The sequence below is a fragment of the Falco naumanni genome, chromosome 2, assembly GCF_017639655.2.
Source record: "Falco naumanni isolate bFalNau1 chromosome 2, bFalNau1.pat, whole genome shotgun sequence".
NCBI classification, from domain to species: Eukaryota; Metazoa; Chordata; class Aves; order Falconiformes; family Falconidae; genus Falco; species Falco naumanni.
This window is the reverse complement of record NC_054055.1, coordinates 10038210-10059842: the sequence shown is the minus strand read 5'-3', so window position 1 is coordinate 10059842 and position 21633 is coordinate 10038210. Positions and strand designations below refer to the sequence as shown.

Below are 21633 nucleotides of genomic sequence, written 5' to 3'. Positions count from 1 at the left end.
TGCTTTTTAAAAGCAGTCCATAATGCAATTCCTTTGGGTTCAAAATGCATCAAGCATTCAATTTTTTTTGGTTGCGGTCCAGTCTTCTGGAATGACTACAGTCTACACTGCCCTACACGCTTATTTCAAATTGGAAGGAAATTATAACGCAATCCAAATCTGTGTAAGTTATGTAACGCAAATAAGAACAGAAAGTAGAATCATAGAATCATAGAATCATTTAGGTTGGAAAATACCTTTAAGATAATCAAGTCCAACTGTAAATCTAACACTGCCAAGTCCACCACTAAACCATGTCCCTAAGACATCTACACACCTTTTAAACACCTCCCGGGATGGGGACTGAACCACTTCCCTGGGCAGCCTGTTCCAATGCTTGACCACCCTTCCAGTGAAGAATTTTTTCCTACTATCCAATCTAAACCTCCCCTGGCACAACTTGAGGCTGTTTCCTCTTGTCCTATCGCTTGTTGCTGGGAGAAGAGACCGACCCCCACCTGCCCACAGCCCCTGCCAGGCAGCTGTAGAGAGCGATAAGGTCCCCCCTGAGTCGTCTCCTCTCCAGGCTAAACCCCCGCAGTTCCCTGAACCGCTCCCCATCAGACTTGTGCTCCAGCCCCTTCCCCAGCTCCGTTGCCCTCCTCTGGACACGCTCCAGCCCCTCCGGGTCTGTCTTGTGCTGAGGGGCCCAAAACTGACCCCAGGATTCGAGGTGCGGCCTCACCCGTGCCCAGCACGTACTTAATAACTAAAGGTCAGAGGATGTCACCCTCACTGAATGCGTATCTATAGAACCAAATTATACTTTGCAGTTGGAGCTTTTAAAAGACATCAGAAATATTTCAGATTTTGCAATTAAATACCTTTACTTTTAAAGGCTCTTTTCGTAAAAGTTTGAAGAAAAAATTATTTTTCAAATAAACTGATTAGTCCACTCACACTTTGCCATCAAAAATTTTAAACTCTGTAACCTTACAGATTCTTGTCGTCCAAACTGACTGCAAGTCGACTGAAATGCTGTTTTGCTTACAAATAACACCTGTTTTTAAATTTTCAGAAAGTAATATTTACCTGAATAATGCAGAATTATCTTAAATTTGCAGAGCAAGTAAAGTGGCCGTTGAAGAATGACACACATGATTAAGAATATGAAAGTGCAAAAGCCACTTCAGGACTGCACTATGCAATATATTCTTGCTCAGGGCGTGTACTTTGTCACATTCCCTTTTGGCATACATAAATATAATTTGATTAATTCCGCCAATGCTGTATGAATGTGTAACAGTTTGCAATCTATCATCTTATAATGGTGTAGAAGGGTAGATTTCCAAGTGGTAAGTGCAATGTCTCTTCAGCTGCACATGATATAAGTGCTGCAATCTCCTGCTACTTAGCGTCAAGTAAGAATTCCAGATATTCAAGCCAAAAAAATCTGTAAATGGCTTCTTTCTGGCAAGACTGCTGCTACTGCAGTCACTGCTTGTGTCTGCACTAAAATGTTTTTGTGTAACAGCAAGTCCTTTGGAAATCTGAATTTGCTTTCTCTGAAGTAGTTTCTACCTTCTGATCCTGATACCGTGCTGCAAAATTAATCAGATTTATTCAGAAATTATAGAAAAAAGACACAGAACGGAAGACTGGTTTTCTATTAACAATTTGATTACTGTAATACTATAGAATTTGTCAGTGACATGCTGTAGCAAAAAGCATCAGTAATATTAAGGAGTTAAGACTTTTTAGTTCTTTGTGATATTCTGAAAAATGAAATAAAAAGCCTGGTATTTGTAATTTCTGTATAAGCTTACTTTGTATATACTGACAAAAGATCCCAGAAAAGCTCCAAGCTGGAAATTTTCCTTGTTGTAGAAGAGCGAAAGTAGTCGAGATGGTTCTGTGAACAGATGCCGGAAGGTGGATGGAATCCGAAGGCAACACTGGATCAGGTAACCGATGCTAAACATCCTAATGAAGCCCTAGAGAAAAGAAAGAAAGATTTTGTGGTAAGAAACCACAAATTCAGAAAAAGGAAGAGCAAAAACATCTACAGAAGTATTATTTTTGACATCGAGCAGTTTAAAACCCACTCTGCAGACACTACGTAAAATGCATCCCCCCCTTCAAACTCAAGACGGAGTTTTTTTTGCTGATTCCCCTGTAAAACAGCTATGGCAATAAAAACATAGACAATCAACTCGACTTTATTTTCTATGAATACCTGCATGGCCTCAAGGGACAAACTATTTCTCTTCTGCTACAGAATTCTGTCCTTTGAAATAATCCTGATGACTTCATTTCCAGGTTACTGACCAGCTTTTAACCACAAGGAAGTATACAGAGGAAAGTAACAGGGTGGAAAAAAAGAGCACTTCTACACTCAAATGTCTGGAGAAAGCACTAAAGGAGGAAAAAAAATCCACAAAAACTAAGTATTAGAGGGTGTGAGAATTAGAAATTGACCCTGGTGGCTTGGCATGTGCTCACATACTTTCCCTCAACTAGACTGGAGGCTGAATGATGCCTGCAGCGAGAGAAAGGGTGAAACTGGAAGGGAGACTGCATGCAGGGCTACTGAGAAAGGATAACATGGGTTCCAACAAATTTTTCTTACTGTTCCACCTTGGAGCATATCATTTTATATCATGTCACAAAACCACACTGACTTTCTCTTTCAAGATTTTTCTCCTGAGTTTCTTATAACCTCCTCCAAAGCTTCCTATCATTATTCTTACCCTGTGGCTGAAGTTCTCTGTAAACATCCTGAATAAAATCTGTCCATTTTTTTGTTGGAAGATGCTTATGTGAAAACTATCCTCACACTCGCCACTGGCAAGTAAGGCAGGACACCAATGCTCATGAATCCTGCTGTTAGATACTCAGGGACACCGAGACAATTCCCATTACAGGGACAACTGGCAGAGGGTTTGATTGAGCAACCTTTGAAACTCAAAACATTTTTGCCTCCTACAGAACTGTATAATGCATCATAAAGCTCATAAAATTTTATTGTGGTTAAACATCCAGTAATAAACTCTTCCTGAAGCAATTACTCTCCCTGCTGCTCAAGATGTGGTTTATGAGAATCAAGTGGAAGAAAATATATTGTCTCATCTGATGATCCAGTAGCCATAAATGAAAAAATTCCACTTCTCTGCCTGCTATTGTAAATTGTATGTACTGAACAGCTAATGACCCGGTGCTTTCTGGTCGTGCAATGCAAATGTCTACTGCAAGGTATGTGAGGTAGGCAGAGATGTAAATGCACTGTGAATTTTGTGTAGTTAAAACAACATTAAGACGAGCATGTATTTGCACCTAAAATGAAGAAGGACCGTAGCGTGAAGTACATAGCCCTCCTCTTCCAAAATAATGAGATGATTATGATACCAGGTACCATTAGATAAATATGAAGTCCTAAACCCAGCAGTCACGAACAAAGCCCAAAGCAAGCGAACAAACAACAGTATGGTACATTTGACATTTTTACCCAGCTGTAAGAAACGCTACTCTGATGTGGCGAGGAACACTGCATTAGGAAGCACTTAAATTCCAACTGGAAACGCTCACATACACCCATAATTTTATTTCTATTAGTAGCCTACTTAGAAGTGCCGAACTTAAGGACTGAGGCTTTGTTTTGCTGTGCACCAAACAGCAATAAGCAGTGTACAAAATCTTCCTATTTAGCTCATTAGATGGAAAACCAGAATATCTCAAGTTGCAAGGGACCCAATAAGGATCCTCAAGTCCAACTCCCTGTTCCTCGCAGGGCTACCTAAAAAACCCTGAACCATAGGACTAAAAGCATTATCCAGACACTCCCTGAACTCTACAGGGGCACTTATGAAAGCCCATACAGTGTTCTCCACAAATGACTCTCCTAGACAGAAACATTTTGGAGTTTGGGATAGCTAATGCAATTTGCAGACATCTTTTGGAGAAATACTTGGCAATACACTGTGGGACCCCCAAGCTCTGCCTAAGGAATTTTAAGAGTTTAGGCTCAGCTTCGCTCAGTTCCTGTTTTCTTTGTGCTTTTAGGAACCTTTTGGGAACCTTTGGTTCTTCCTTCATTTCCTCATTTCTGTGTTTCCAGGTGAATCCACATCACACATGTATGTGTTTTTCAGAGTCACAGAAAGTATTACATCTTAAAACAATGCACAATATTGTAACTTTTATCTTCCATAAAAAGATCTCAAGTAATAACGGAGGTAGAAAACAACAGGAGTACACTATAATAAACATAAGTGAGTGAAGAAATCTCTGCTAAGAACCGTTTTTCCACAGAGATTTCGAGCTGGGACTCAGATCAGGCAGTAGTAGCAGCACAGTGAAACTACGTATCTGCAAAACTCATTGAATAAAGATTTTTTTTTTGCCTTTTGAGAAACAGATAAAGTGAGTAATACAGTCAAGATACTGGCTACAACTCGAATTCAGGAAAGCATGTGTGTGCACGTAAATGGAATTCAGCAACATACTAAAATTCAGTCAACCTGCTGCAATATATTGGGGATTGGTTAAGATGTTTAAAGTAAATTAGTTAAGATATTTAAAATTTGGTCTTGGTATACAGTAGCCTGTGTTCCTTCAGGAGACAGAACGCAGAAACTACAGCCACCAGGAAAAAAAAAATATCTCTTATTCTTTTCAGTCATCCTAGTTATTAGATAAGTCCTGAGGGTTATCTGGTGTCATCCACAGCATCATCAGTAAAAATGGACAACTGTACTACTACTGCTGGCTGATGTCTCCTCATTGCACTCAAATGGAATCCAAAAGAGGAGAAATACTGTTTGACTGCTTCTGGTAGCTCTTTTCAGACATTTGCAAACCCAAAGCATTGTAAGTATTTAAAATCTGAAGGGAAATCTATGAAATCAGCTGGTATGTCATCAGTCAATGTTACGTATAAACTGTCATGGATTACGTCAACAAGGTAACTTGCATTTGAATGTGAAGGAGGAGAAAAAGAGCATGCAATAACAATTAAAGCACAGATATGACAATGAGAAGGTGAGCTGTTCAAGAGTAGAGTGAAAATATAGCACAAAGAGGAAATTTTGGCAATAAGCTGCTCATCAGATCATTACCAAATACGAAAGCTCCCTTACAGATAAGGAATTAAAGAACATGCTCAAATCGTGCCACTTGACAGTTATTACTGACCAACTCCAGGAACAGCCACAGAGAGAACTAAAAATATTTTAAGAATTTCAGATCCTTAAAAATCCAAATACATAAAAATCAATTTTTCCACTCATGTTTTAATTTTTTAAAAAGGTCATAGAAAAAGCAGGAAATTCAAAGATCTGGCTACCACTTCAGTGACATTTCCCTGATTGCATTATTGTAGTCAAAACTAATTTATACTAAAATACTACACAAGACTGGTACAAGAATGAAGTACAGTTTAAATGCACAACTGGTTTCTCTAAAGAGAGAACCGCCTTATAATTTTTTTAATTTTTTTAATTTATTTTCAGTCAGGTCGAGACTTAGTTCAGCTCCATTATCAGCTGGGTTTTCTTCTCCCCTCATCACCTTTCCAGGGTATATAAAATGTGAACAAAATGATGCTGAACAGAGAACCAAAGAGGACAAAGACTCCTGAGTATCTCCCCTTTCCTTTTTTTCCTCTCTGCTCTTCTAACCATTAACACATCTCCCCACTCACCTAAGAAAGGACAGAGAGAGTAGTGTGGGGACGACCTGCTGTGATTTGAGGAATTCATAACCTGAATTTAGATTTGGGTCTCTCAACTACAGTAATTCAACAAGACTACCGCCTATTTCTCAGCCACCCTTCTGTTTTAAAGGCATTTCTAGTTCATTATATTCCATAACGGTCAGATCACCTCTCTTTTTACCCCACGAATTCTCACACACACAATCATTCTTCCAGCAGATGATGACAGTTTTCCATGGAGAAGAGGCACCAGTTCCATGATGAACCCTGAAACAGAAATCCTCACTTCTTTGCTCTAACTGCACTTGCAGAATAGTAGCGTTATGAGGCTACTTACAGATTTGACTGCTGAGCATGCAGTACAGAATGCATAAGGATTTTGTGTGAGATTAGTAAAAAGCTCAGAAAGCAAGTATGGACTAACAGTAGTTAAGAGCTAATGACTGTAAAATATGCCAGATGAAAGCACTTTATGTAGAAGCGCAGCAGACTGAAGTTACAGCGAGGCACTCATTAAAAAAAGATGCACACCAAGAGACACTGCTATCAGCAGAGATCTGGAAATGCAGCACGTCCACCCATAAAATCACTTCAAAATAATAAAAAATCTTACATTCGCTGCAGTCTTGGGCATTGATTCTGAAGGCTAGACACTGATACCTATGGGGAAAACGGAGTACTCCGCAAACGGAGGCACAGGGAATGTTTGCTCCCCAGAGGATGCTGACCAAACAGGAGCACTCGGGAGATGGGAGACAAAGCAGGCCAGGAGGCACGGAACAGCGGGCTCACTGGGCAAGGCACTGAGCAAGCACAAAGCAAGAGGAAAGTCTGTGTGCACAAAGATGTTACGCCTGGAAGAAAAGAGCCCGTGAACGGAGCATTGAGTAGACCGAGAGAGCGGTGAGAGGTTGTAAAATTGCAATTTTAATCTGGGTTCTGTTAAATATGTGTCACACCTACAACAGGAAAGCGACATTATCTACCCTGACCTATTCGTGAATGCTCTAAATGCGTATTCTCATTGCAGTTCAGCAGAGCACTTAAGCACCATCTCAAATCCCATGAACTCCAGCACAACTTATATCCCTGTTACGCAGTGGTCCGCTAACATACTGCAGTGTAAAAAGAAGTGTTAACACAACACAAAATAGTGTTAATAAACACACACGAATAAACGTTTGCTAAGTTTCTTCCGATGCTAAAGTTAGAGCGTAGCTTTTCTGAGATAACACTACCTGTATACATTTTAATTTTAAGAAGTTTTTTTTTTGAAAGTAAGATTTATTACAAGTATCTGAAGATAATTAAAACCATTTTTGCTGCTGCGTGTATAAAGACGGGTACGTTATTAAGTGACTGAGATCTTCTGGAGCCTTACCAGCTCCTAAAACAGGCATAGCAGGTGGTACCACCTGTGCCCACCCAACGCCAGCCAGAACAAATCTCTACGCAGTACTCCTCTGAAAAAAAAAAATAAAAATGCGCCGATCACATTAATAACGGAGAATTAATTATCCCACTGGACATAAACAGCTCTCTCTGGGTGCAGCAACTGTGACCAATCTCTCATTACCCTGAGCCCTTAAAATAAATGGAGGGAGGAGCGAGCCAGTGCCCAGCAGCAGCGTGCCAGACCCGCGCAGCTGCACGTGTGCCAGACCCGCGCCGCCTGCCAAAGCAGCGCATTCCAGGTGCTTTATTAATTCTGTGATTTGGGGTGGAGTCACAAGTGGGCTCAGCCGTGAAGTGCATCACATAGTTAAAACAAGTTCCTCGCTTGCTAGTCCATTTTTTCCCACACACTTGATGTTATTCATTCACTACAGCTAATCTGGAAGACCAGAGAACTTTAACCACCCCCACCCCTCACCCCGTTCTAAATTGAGAAAATCTGTTTTCAGGCTTGTCACATTTTCAATAGGAGAATGAGTAACAGGCTGCTTTCTCACTTCCTAAGTATATGCTTTTTCTGACTAAAGACTTTTACCCTTTCTTTGCCAGAGTTTGTCAATCTAACTTTTTCTGCACTTACTTTAATACAATACGAGATGCAATTATCTCCATAGTGTTTACAGCATCTATGCCTCGGGCCATGTTTGCACCTGCAAAAAGCACAATGAAACACATATTAACTCATAGCTGTTTTCAGCGTCATCAACAGGAGACTTCATAAATATTTCTCACCTAAAAATACATAAAGTGCTCTTTTTCCCACCATTCATTCTCCATACTCCCCACCAAAGGGCACCGTGAACTTTTATGACACCATAAAAGAACAATAAAAACTCAAAATACTTTAGTTGTACAGCAAGAAGTGTCTGCACACTTGTTTAGAACCGACCTCTTGCAGTGCTACGCATTAAATACAAAATTAAAGAACAAATTTTCTGTTGTGGTCAACAGGGAGAAGGGCTGTGACCCTCCCTGGTTCGCCTCTGCTCTGCTCGAAGGTTCTGGAAGGGTTTCTGACCAAGCAGCCATTATCTGTGTCCTTACATCTTTCACGCTGTTCTAAGGCACGTTGGAGGGCAAGGAGGAACATAGAAATGCACAGAGATACCCTGTGAGAATTCTCTCAATTACAGGCCTTCCACTTCTGGGCTATTTCTTCTACTGTGTAGATTTTTACGTAGCTCTTACTTCGGACTGAGAATTTGACCTTGAGCATTTAAAAAGTGACTGGCTTGGGATGGTGGGACGCGTGGATTGAACAGTTGTTAGCCCTGCGTTATGTAGAATTAAAAAGACATAAAGTCACACCAGGTCTGAACATTATATTTTGCTACAGCCAAGTATTTAAGTTTTAATGCAAAATAAATTAGACAATTTATATACTGCTTCAAATATTTTGGAAGTTTTGAATCGTGTACTGTAAAGTCTAATGGCCATAAATCATCTGTGAGGTCAGTTTATGTAGCAAAAATTGTAATGAGAATGTGCTCAGGTTACAGGCATTTAGACTCAATTATATTGAAAAGAACCATATGGAAGAGAAACCTGTGAGAGCATTAGGGCTGGAAATGGAAAGTTTTCTGAATGTCTGAGTTGGGAGTTTCAAAACCTTAAAGAAAACACGCTCTTCTCCATGCACAGTCTCTTGATCCTTGTATTTAATGACCAGTGGAAGAGCTAGAAACTATCTCTAGCAAACTGAACAAGAGGGTTTTAAGACAAAACAGGTATAAGCAACTCAGCTAAAAGAATCTGCACGTGGCTGGAGCTGTCTTCTCCTTGTAGGTCTTTTGTTGTCTAATACAGTCATGCCTGGAAAACCACTGCTGACCTCTCTCACATTTTTCAACTAAAAGCTAGAGCAAATCACGGGAAGTCGCCATGGGATGTAGGTCACTTCACGTTTGTTCGTTGTCTGAACAAGTAAGATAAGCCGCTGCTTCGGGAAAACAATGCACTTGGAAGACTCGTTTCTCTCCTGCACGTCAACAGGTAAAGATCTGGTCATAAAACCACGCCCGGAGAGGTCAGTGGAAGTGGAGATTCATACGTGTGGTACGAACGAACAGACCTCTAGCCCACTTTTTATTCAGTTTCCCCTGTAAATGAATGACTCTTGTGGTACGCAACACGCCTAAAGCGGACATACCAAGCACAGCAGAAGTACATCATCTGAACATATAGGCTGAAAAGCTATCTGATGTCATTTCTTTAAGCTCATGCTAAAGGAAAATAAATGGGATCCTGTAGACCGGGAGGGAACCTATCTTACCTAACTTCACTGACCTCGTGCAAAACAGTTTTAGGCTCACTTTTTGCTTTGCAATTTCCTATTTCTGACAGTGGAGGCAGGCCATGTGCTACCAATCCTCTTCTCAGGCAGTTCTCCTCTGTGTTACCAATCCTCTTCTCAGGCAGTTCTCCTTTATGCAATACAAAGATGTAGGCCCCAAAAAAAGATGATGTTACAGTCATTTACAGTGACCTACGTAAGGTCTGCTGCTGTGCAATTTCCCCTCCTTAATATCACTACTAGCACCATGAGAACCATGCCAGGAGCTGGTTTTGCTGAAAACTGCAGGAAAAGCAACCACCACTTGGCCACTCAGAACTGACTGCATTTATCCTCCCTTGTTAGACAACTGTGTGTTGCAAGACACAGCTATGACACAGAGGTCTTAAGTTTTGCTTTCACTGGAGTTCATCATTTGTCACTGCTCACTACCCAGTAAAAATGAAATGCAAAACACTAAAACGCAAAATAAAAGTATTATTAATCAAATACAATGTAACAAAGCATAAAAATGAGCTAAGTAAGAATGATTAATTTTTTTTTATTCTTCTTTTTGTCTCTTTTGACTCACACTTTGTCTATGAGCTTTTTTGTCAGAGCCAGTATGTTCATCGGCTGTGGTATTTTTTCACAATGCTTTATCTTTCTGTCTATTTTTGAAAATGCTGTTTCAGGTGAAAATGAATGAGTAGGGATTTCTTCTTTCCCCACAATGAACCTGAAACAAAAGAAAAGAAGAAAGAACAAAGCAACAGTTACATAAATAACTCAAAGAAATACATAAAGTCCAGTGCAGGTCTGTACGACAAGCTTGAAGTTACCCACAGGTCTGCAAAAGAAAATACATCCTATACAGCTGCCAAACCCTGTATCTCCTTGAAAAGATCACTCCACCAACTTATATTTAAACTTCAGATAACGGTCACAATTGCTGCCAGGAATTTTTTAAAACTAGGAACAGAAACATTACTAGGGAAGTCCATCTCTCATAGACAGGAGGAACACTAAATAAGAAAATAAAAAGGCATATGAAGTATCTCAATTATCTCCAGAAAAATGGGGTTGCATAAAGGATGGTAATTACTACAATGTTTTTATAAAATATCGGTTTTGTAAAATCTTCAAAATGTTTTCACTCCCACCATGAGCAACAACTTTGTTTTGCTTGGCTTCCTCTTCAGCCCTCTTTCTTCACCCAGAGTTGATATTGTCAATATATCAGTTCATCTTAGGTGTAGAATTACTGTGTATCAAGGGCAACGGAGGACACAATGGCAAGATGTTTCCTAACGCTCTGCACTATAATCCAAGTTCTGCTATACTGTGGCAGCCTCGCTGAGGGTGATGAAAGGTATAAAAACTTTTGCCATTCTATGATTTCAGAATGCACGCTGCCATAGGAGTGTTTCATGTCTATATTTGTGGACTATAGACCGAGCTATTTAACTATTGGCACCTTGTATCAAATTCCATGGCTGTTTCATAGCTGTAAACTATAAAATATTTCCCACTACAACAGAAGGTCTGTCTTGCTTGATTTCAGCTCTTTTCTTCACCTGTGAGTTGATACTGTCCGTGCCCTGGGCTGTCTGAGTGGTAGACAGGTAGCAGAATATGTGGCGGAAAGGTAAGAGTAACATATCTTTGTACTTCTGAGACAAGACACAAAGATGAGAGAACTTTGCATAACTACAACAAATGAGTGAGTAACACCAGAGGGTCCCATCACAAAGTAAATTCTAGGAAAGCCTGGACCACGATGGCAGACACAAGGTTTAGTGGCGTGTCGAGGGACTCAAATGAATAGGCTACAAATCCATGCTCTATTCGGGTGCTGGTTACAGATCTACCGTTGTAGTCATTAAACATTTTGTAAATGCAGCAAATAAACTCCAGGTCAAAACACAGCAGCCATTTGCTTCCAGGAGAATATCAGGAATTGCAAATGCCAGTTTTAGAAAGGAAAAAGATTAACACTCCTTCAAAAACATGCAACCATATGTCCGCATTTCCTTTAATAATGGTCACAGATATAAAAAGATTCCTCTCCTGCAAGCACATTATGCATTCTTCAAAATATGCTGTATACCCCAAGAGCTGGGAAAGCTTTACAAAAGCATAATTTTCCTTGGGAATACTCTTTGCATGCGGTGCAGCTGCTACTGCACACGATTCCTCGAAATCTTCACTTAAAGCTACGTACTCACAGAAACATTACTTACTTTAGTGCAGAGTATGTAAATCCTTTCAAGCCATCTTTGCACCTGAAACATAAAAACAACAGGTTTTTTTCTGTAATGGGCTGCTTGCAAAATAAAGTGTTACAGATTCAAAATTACGTAGAAGGGCTGTGGATGAACACCAGCTCCTCACTACCAGAAACAGCCCATCTGTAACAACTCTGTGGCTATCCCCAGCTTCACAGTTGTCACCACGGCCTTGGGACATCTCAGAAACAAAGTGTACAGCGTCCAAATGCCAGTGCTTCTCTCTTTTATCCAAACCAAGAGTAGAGGAATTTTTAAAGGATGGTGACAGAACCACTGGGGTGACAATGGGAGATTCCATACGACAAAAGAACTGTTGCTCATTATGAGTTTTACGAAATATAAATGTTACTGCAAGGAGAGAAAGGAGGGTTGGACCTCAATAAAAGACCCACCATCTTGTGAAGAACTGCAGGGAATAGTAATTCTGACTCTGAGATAAATTGTTCTGCTTTGCACAGTGCTGATGTCTGCAGCTTGCTACTTTAAGATGGCTCTCAATCTGAAAGTCCAGTTTTTCAATTAGAAAAAAATAGAAAAAAATCAATTAGAAAAAAAGAGCTGTTGTTCTGATTCTGAGCTTGATTACATATATCCGTCCTTACAGACTACAGGGTTCTTTGTGTGAATAACGATCACAGTAAAGAGTCCATAACTGGCTGTGAAAGATGTAGGCTACTGACTTTTTTTCTCCTGAGGATACAATGAAAGGAGCTAAAGTCTGCAGCTCCTACAGATTCTTCCTGGAAGACTTCTCAGTGTCATGTCGGTAGCAAAGCAAAGAGCGGACACTTGGGTTTTGTTTTTTTTTTCCCTTTTCTTTTTATAGAATTGCATGGGGAATACATCATGGTTAAAAAAAAAAAAAGCATTCCTGACATAACCATACAGCACAAACTAGTAACTCGTCAGCACCCTCGTTTCAAGAACACATCTAACTCTAAGACAGGATGGCAGTCTCAAAACCTTCACAAGTGGCAGTGGGGGAACACAACCCTTTGCCTCCTGCCTGCAGAGACCAAACTGTCTCTGGAAAGCCCGTGCCCAAGCCCTCCCAAGAGCACAGGACACCATCCTCCAGAAGGCACCATGAGTGGTCAGGTTGATGCTACCGATGGCTGGATAGACACGAACAGCAGGAAAAACACAACGAGATGAAACGAACAAGAAAATCTTGCTTTGTCCCAGCAGGCAAGCACCTGGTGCAGTGCCAGTAAGAGGTCACAGCATGAAATGCTCCTGCGAAGCACTTCCCAAGGGTATGGCCTTCAACACACATATTTCCAAGGACCTGGTTTGGTCACCACGTGCACAGTGCTAAATAAATATTAGGCACAGTTATACACAGCACCAGAAAATTCAGCCTACGGAGTTTCTCTTTCAAAAAGGATTGCACCTAAAATATCAGTCATGTACAGACGAACTATAAGGGTTCAAGGTAAACACAAATAAAACTGCTGAATGTATCTTTAATTAATATAGAAATCTGTAACCAAAAATAGGTAAACATTTTACTTTTTATGATTCATTAGCTAAGGAATTCAGAAACTGAAAATTATCATAGCACTTTTACAGAGAGATGGACTGAAACAATTGGTGAGTGATGGACTGAGAGCAACAAAATTAGCTCTGCCCAGAGATCACCGCGAATCGCTGGCAGAACTACAAACAGAGCCCAAATGCACAGGGTTTACATATACCCGCTCTACCCCATGGCCTGATATCACGAGTTTGATTTTAAACCTAGAATTGACTGTAAGTTAAATGCCCTTTGAGTTAAGGGCGTTCAAAACATTACATCTGCAAGCTGACAGCTCAAGAATAGGGCCCTAGTGTCTACTTCTCTTTCCCAGTAAATTAAAACCATACACAAACTGAAACGTAAACATGCATATAAACGTTTCTAGAATACTATTGAAACCAGAAAGTAATTACAGTATGAGCATAATGATGCTTTTGCCTTAATCATTCCAATGCAACTGCACTTCCAGTTGCAAGTGTTCAATTATTCCTTTATCGCACCACCAGATGTCCCTACCCAACCAGCGCTCCAACTCACCCGGCCGACGCTATACCATTCATCCACTCCTCCTCGAAGAAATTGTCATTCAAATCCTTTCTTTGCTAGTATTGAAATATCAGAGGACAACTGAATCACCGATAGACAAAACAGCCCTCCAAGCCCCTACTCATTACTCCAAGAAACCTGAAAAAGATTTCTATTGCCTATTCTAATTACATGATCAAAGTCAGTTCTATGAAATAAGTATTTGGTGTATTGGAATTTTATTAGTTATTCTTACTTTTCTTATTCTATTAATGTGTATATATATATACACACCCGTATAGCTATAGAGCTACCGCTATGAATCCCCCTGCAAAATGCACTGAAGATAAATACATAGTTCAATATGGAAGTAATACTAAAGATAAAATTCCAATTTTTACCCCATTAACTTCCTAATTTTTCAAAATCATAAAACAGTATAAAAGCGCAATTTAAGTTCTTAAATAGAATTTAACTCATGCTGCTCGCTGTCTAAAATGTCTTGTGTAAAGTCATTACGCAAAACTAATGGGTATGTAGGAATATTGTGTATTAAAGGTTTCAAAACCAGAAGTCCTAGAGACACAATACTTTCGATCACGAATAATTTACACCGTAACTTTCCCTTCTCTGACACAGCAATTTCGCTCTTACAAAGGAAGCAGCAACCGACAACGAAACTGGCAATCTAATTTTTGGCTCTACATCATCAATTCAGTATATTAAATGTTTCAGAATACTGGCCTAGAGATTGAAATTGCCTAGTGTATTCACTCACTACGTACACAACATTGAGAGCAACAAAAAATTCATTCACACTGACTCCAAACTTTTTTGTGTGGAGAACCCACACTTCTTTTTGGCGGGGGACCACAAAACCCCATGCAGGGACAGTGCAGAGATGTCACTAACTCAGTGACTGCCCTGGATGGTGACCGCGGAGGTACAATGCTAGCTGCACATGGCACGTTTCATTAACACCTGGCTGCTAATAACTGAACTAAGACTAATGATTTGCTTCATACAGCCGCTAATTGGTAATAATAATGCCACCACTAATTGGTAATAATAACTTTTACTCAATGCTTCATTGCTCAAGGGGTGAAAAAATCTGCACTCTGCTGCTGACCCCTGCAAGCCATTCAAGCTGCAAACGAGTGCAGTAAAATGCATTACGAGCGCCTGGCACTGCAGATACCCCTGAGACGGGAAAAATCTCAGTAGTGTATTACTACTACTACATTTGTTTTTAGGGTATTATTCAACCTGGAAGGTCTAAGACAAGCAGTGAGTTGTATGCCGTTAGAGGTACTCGATGTGGCTCAGCTCTGCTACCATTCCCACCACCCTGAACATCCCGGGGACCAAATCCCAAGCTGCAGGAGGGCGGCACCTTTTTCAACCCAGCGAGCAGTAATTTAAATAGTGCATAATCTGTTTATATTTTCCCATCAGAAGGGAATTTGTCCTTGGTACAAAGCCCAATGGCACCAGTGACTCTGCCAGCTATCCCTGTTGGGCACCATGAACCGGATCCCACCACAGAAATGCTCTGCTCCGTTCCCCCTTAGTTTTGGCCAGAGCCACGACTGGAGCCAGAGGACCAGAAGAATTAAGGAGCCATAGCAATACATTTGGCTTCTCCAAATTCCCCTGCTGGGACAATTTTGGCACGTGAGCAGATAGGGTCGATTTTAATCATGCGTATTTGTAACATGTAACTTACAGCCACACACATTTATTTTTTTCATAAAGAAAACAGCAAAAGCGGAATAGAGCCAAGGCTTGATACTATGCTTCCAACAAGACACAAATTAACCAAGTATTTATGTTTGTGTATGTAAAGAAGTGCTGTACAGGAGTTTATACTACCCTCCCTCCATCCTGTGGGAAGGAGAAGTTCCCCCACTGAACTGAAAGGCTGGATGCCAACAATTACATTTTGGGGATTAGTATGTCTTGTCACAACTCTTCTAAAGATTTTCTCCATGACCAACTGCTATACCCTGCAGAAGAAGCCTTCTGAGGAAACAAGTCACTTTTCACCCACAGAACTGGTAAGCAGAAAGCTCACAGCAACAACACACGCCATGTTCAACAACGTCCCCATATTGCTTATGTTATCCTTCAGGGTAAGAGTAAATGAGAAACTCCTATATGCAAAGCTCTCGTTGTGGCCATGTGGGAAGGAAAGCTGGGAGCACAGGACACGTGTTGGCATATTACTGCAGCACAACTGCCCATAAAGGCTGGCTGGGGGGGACCACATTTCCTAGTTAAGCTGTCTTGTTTTGTAGAGAAGAGAGGACGACAGTGATGAAATGGGACTGCATCTGAACACGCCAGCTACCTCCCTTGCTATTACCTCCCTTGCTATTAGGAATTAAAAACTATCTACACTCCTTTGTGAGCTGTGCTGATCTCCAGAGGATAACCCATTTTCTGTTTTCAGCTACTTAGAGAAGTTACTATCCTGTTTTTCTACCCTTCGTTCCTCGTCTTCTCCCCAGTGTTAACAGTCAAGGGCAACAGGTGTGGTTTTTCTGAGATGCCTTCTGTATCCAGTTCTCTCCTTCCTTTTCCACCTCCCCTTTTGCTCTTCCTTCCTGCAAGTCGCACTCCTATTTTGTATTTCCCCCTTGCACCTGTCCTCTAAGTGTTATTCTCAAAAGCTCATTTCTTTTTCTTTTTTAAAAAATAATTAAATAAATCCATCAGTACCTTCTCCATACTTCTCCTGGTCTGACATTTTCCACCATGCTAATCAAGTGGGTTGTGACTACGAGATGGAAAGTGCAGAATAAGCACCGCTGAAAAAACGGATTATAACGGAATTCAAGACTCAAGGACACACACTTAATCATCCTGAACCAGACAAATGGAAGAATTAGTTCAAGCTGAGTTCTAAAGTGTTTTGAGACTGACTTGTTTTCGTGGTGACTGTAACGTAAAATCACATTTTGGAAACACTAGTTTTGCAAAAGGCTCTGGGACCCAAGAACAATTCCAAACCAGTAAGACCCTCCTCACTGATGTAATGATGTAGAAAAAAGTTACTTAAAAATGAAGTATTTTATATCTCTGGATATAAATTAAAAGCTAACCCAATCAAATTGGATAAGAGAAAGGAAACTGAAACCAAAGGTTGTTCAGAAATATGTACCACTAGTACTTTTCCCAGAGGAAGAACAGACATTTTCAGTTGTAAGTGGAAAACCTGATTTCTAAAAATCATGATTGGCCATGCCATAAAATCTATTTTGTCATTACTTAGTTGTGGTGAACTTTCCAACAGTATTTACATCATTCTCAGTGACTGAAGAAGAACGTGATTATTGTGCTAATCCTAATGCCCCCATCCATCCAGCTGTCAGTGGTTTATGATGAGGCTGCAGAAAGACATTTTTGTCCTCATTTAGATAAATCTATGGGAAACTGGATCCTAAAATTCTTTGTAGATAGGGTTATACAAGAGTCTTCTGACTTCAGGAACTACTCATGACTTGCATATCAGCTTAAAAAAAAATACTCTGCCTATATATTTTCCTATCAGAAATAAAGTGCATCAAATTAAAACTGCAGCACCCTACTTGGAAGCAGAGAGGCATTTAGGTGCAATTCCTTTGGATCAAACCCACTACTTGCAGTTGAGTAGCATCCAAACACAAAGGAGCCTCCTTTCTAGGTATACAGCTACAATAGGCACAAGGGATCTAAACGCAGGAATTTCCTTCATAGATGGTGTTGGGATTTAACCCGACGGGCAGCTAAACACCACGCAGCTGCTCGCTCACTGCCCCCTCTCCAGGGGGATGGGGGTGAGAATCAGGAGTTAAAAATAAGTCAGATCTGCGGGTTGAGATAAAGTTTAACAGAAAAGAAAAGGAAAGGATAGTAGTAGTAGTAGTAGTAGCAGTAATAAAAAGAATTAGAACATACAAAACAAGTGATGCACAACGCAATTGCTCACCACCCACCGATGGATGCCCAGCCAGTCCCCGAGCAAAGTGGCCCCTGGCCAGCTTTCCTCCCCAGCTCTATATGCTGAGCATGATGCCATATGGTATGGAACATCCCTTGGGTCAGGGGGGTCAGCTGTGCCGGCCGTGTCCCCTCCCCGCTCCTTGTGCCCCCCCAGCCCCCTCGCTGGTGGGGTGGGGTGAGGGGCAGCAAAGCCCTTGGCTCGGTGTCAGCGCTGCTCGGTGGTGATGAAAACAGCCCTGTGCTATCAATGTCATTCTCGTCCTAGATCCAAAACACAGCACTGTACCAGCTAGTAAGAACATTAACTCCATCCCAGCTGAACCCATGACAGATGGCTTGGTAAACATGGAAGAGTTGAGATTTTTTTTTGCCTTTTCTTTTGCAATTATAGCCATTTCAACTAATCACCTTTATCTGTATCTTATTAAAAACATTAAAATCTGCATATCTCACAAAGATAACCCCAAAATGATATCTGTATTTCAAACTAAGTTATGGTCTCCTGTATAGACATGCAATCATTTTTGACCATCCATCCATCCATCCATCCATCCATCCATCCATCCATCCATCCATCCATCCATCCATCCATCCATCCATCCAGATGGAAACATATCTCTTGGAGACATCGAACAATCATATCAAGACACCTGGAAATGCTGAGCTCAAAACCAGTCTGTTCCATGCACCCGGTGCTGTTAACTTTAACATTTCCCCCAATATCAACCTTAAGCCCTTCCTTTGTGCTATATCTCCATACCCCAACTTTTCCCAGATGACGCAGGAGCAGGAATAACCACCTGCTTCCCTCTCTTCCTCTGCTTTGCCAGGACTGGGATGGAAAAACAGATGGAAAACCTTTTCTTCCCTTCCTCTCACCGAGGGTCAGGAAGGAGGTCCCACCACGTTGGACCACACAACCCCAGGAGAACCAGCGATAGCTACAGGCAGAGAACGTGTCAGCGCCGCACTTGGAGCTGTCTCCTCCAAGAGTCAATAGGATCATGAGGCACAACTTGTGACTTGTGCAGAGGAAATGCAGAGGCAAAATTAAGGGAAGAAAAGATTTATACCCGGATTCTCACTCCTCTTAATTTCCCCTTTTCTGGATTAAACATTTATTTTCTATCTTTACTCACAGGTCTTACTTATTCAACCCAGGACGATGAAAAAAATCATAAGGAGCAATTATAACCAATAAATCTAATCTTGTACCCCACGGACAACATGTAGCTTTTGGAAGATGTGTCAGAAACCAGATTAAAAATAACTGAAGTCAGAAGAGTTGTAGCAGAAACTCTTACAAAAATTGTACTTCAAACTATTAAATGTGCAATGCAGCTGGGATCAAAATGCAATTGAAAGTCTCATTGCTTGTGTTCCAAATCAGATTGATTGTTTAACTTTTGTGCATTTAAGTAAAAAGTGGCAGAATGTATCCATGACATTTCTTTCAGCTGTGCTTGAGGTATAAAACGATCTTTTGAAAAGGCTGCATTCTTAGAAATATTATGTACAGCCAATATAAAAATAAATGAACAAAGAGCGAGCAAGTAGGGACAACATCCAAGGAGAAGAGTAACAGGCGCACAGTAGAGGATGTGCATTATTTTTTATAGACCTATATTGAATTGATAATTTACAACACTTGGAAAGAAAGGGTGAATGGAGATGACAAACAGTGTAGTCAACAGTGAACTATGGTCCCATTAAGCTTTCATGTAAATCCAGGGAATTACATTTTGGAAGAAAACTGCTGCAATTCTGGTGAGAATGTGACACTGCAATGGAAAAGAAAGCTGTTTATACTGAAGTTAAATTACAATACTGGATTCAGGGCTGTAAACCAAAGCTGTTCTCAATCAACACTCCACATCTGATTACTAATCAAGTTTTATGTGTTACTGCCAAATATGAAATCAGATTCCTGGTGATATTAATTATCCTGCTACTTACAACGCTCTCATTTCTTCAGAGATTACCACTTCCTGAAATGTGCATTTTTGAGTAAGTGGAATTTCTCTTACAAGATCTTAAAAACAAAGAAAAAAATTTTTTTTTCTTGTTTTAGCTGGATGTAGCCCTTCCATGTCTTCGTGTAACAACAACCCTGTGCTGTGGCCTCGGGAGCAGCAACTGAGTCACTCACGACAGCCACATTCCCTTCTCAAAACCCTTAATCAAAACCCCTGCCTCACACAGCTAATAGAAGAAATCAACAGCAATTAAAAGCTGACTAAACAAGGGAATTAAGGATCTTCCTGCTTAGTTCAATTGGGTTTGTTGAATTTTGGAAAGTGATGCCATTTTTCCACTACCCAGTTTTAACCTTTTTCTTACGAGTGTTTTATCAAGAAACGGTAACCTTCTGCTACAGCAAAACCCAAACACTGTCTCCAGATCAGGCAGGGAACAAACATAGGAAATGGCCAAAAAAAAGAACCCTTGAAGGCATGAAGATGGGAAGGCAAATTGCCTCTAGGGGCACGAGGATAGAGAGGAATGTACCTTGACGCGTGCACAAACCCAGGACCACCCCTGCAGCCATGGTTATGCTGATGCCATTTCATTGTTGTTAGAACAATGAGAATGGTCAGTCAGTCACCGAAGGGACACGCTGTTATGAGATTAAAAATAAAATGATCTTAAATTCATACTGGGTTTGGCTCAGGTAAAATAATGGTGGCGTCTGCAGCAATTCTATCTTACACGGAGACGTGTGCTGCATTTATTTACTGCCAAATTCTCCTCTGGCTTTTTCTGCTGCATCTCTGCAATTGGGGAGAGGGGGAGAAAAAAAAAAAAAGAAAAGAAAAAAAAGAAGCAACTGCCTTGTTGGAACTGTTTTCTATATACATACTTCATGCTGTTTGCAGGTGATCCAGAATTTCCATGAGCTAAACCTCTCTCAGAGAGATTAAGCAATTAATTTGAGCATTCAAGACAAATGGACACAACATTTGCTTTCCCCAAATGATCCCATAGTTGGATTTGAAGTAGTCGTTTGGCTGTTTGCTTTGTTTCAATTTGGGGGAAATGTGGTTACAAGGAGACAAGCCATTTATATTTTTATATTACATTACCTGTATTACTGACATTTAATAAAACTGATATCTATAATCAGAATAAACTCCTAATGAAATGAAAAGCTATAAAAAGATTTTAAAGAAAGTTCCAATCATTCTGAATATGCCCAGGCTTATTCAGGCTACACAGTGAAGATGATCTATGCCTTTTAGATCAGTAAGCGATTATGTGTAATGCATTGGCTTGAAGTGATATTTTCACTCTGCTACTCAAAAATACTCTTAATTGTGTATAATGCAGAACATTGCTGAAATTGCCGAGACTGTTACAAGGTATTGAGCCACAGGACAGCATCAGCTGGTTACTACACTCAAGCTAAATGACCACATTGCAAAGTTTGTTGAAACTTAACAACTTTTATTTCTGGCTATATAATATTTCTTTGTGATGACTGCTGCATGCAGATTTACCTGCTTACCTGGAGTTTACACACAAGATCTCCAGCATGCTGCTGTGGTGTGGAGACCTGCCCCTGCGGTTCATGAGCATGTCACAGAAAGTCTTGAAAATACATTAAAGTCTCAAAGCTGTGCTTGAAGAACCACAGAGTCAATCAAGTATCTGTGCAGAGCCTCAGAAAATACTATTTTGAGAACCAAATTTCAGTGTTACCACGGAAATTCACTCCTTAGTAACTCGCTTGGTGGCTTAAACTGTAGCAAGGGCCCATATTTTACTCTAACATAGTTTTATTTTAAATTACTACAGTGTTGTTCAAATTCTCCTCTGCAGTATTTGAAATAGAAAACTGCATCGCTGTAAAAAAAAAAAAAAAAGTTGCGAGACTGGTCATGAAACTTGGAGTGATATA

At 40.5% G+C, this 21633-nt stretch overlaps 1 protein-coding gene across 1 annotated transcript in view; it reads right to left on the bottom strand.

Annotated features, from left to right (window-relative positions):
- TMEM135 (transmembrane protein 135) overlaps positions 1 to 21633 on the bottom strand; it is a 187920-nt gene that overhangs the window by 7831 nt on the left and 158456 nt on the right. The window contains exons 7-10 of the mRNA XM_040583550.1: positions 11660 to 11701; positions 10009 to 10155; positions 7725 to 7794; positions 1806 to 1973 (exon numbers count right to left, since the gene is read on the bottom strand). Coding sequence (XP_040439484.1) covers positions 1806 to 1973; positions 7725 to 7794; positions 10009 to 10155; positions 11660 to 11701 — 427 coding nt within the window. The remainder of the gene's footprint in view (positions 1 to 1805; positions 1974 to 7724; positions 7795 to 10008; positions 10156 to 11659; positions 11702 to 21633) is intronic.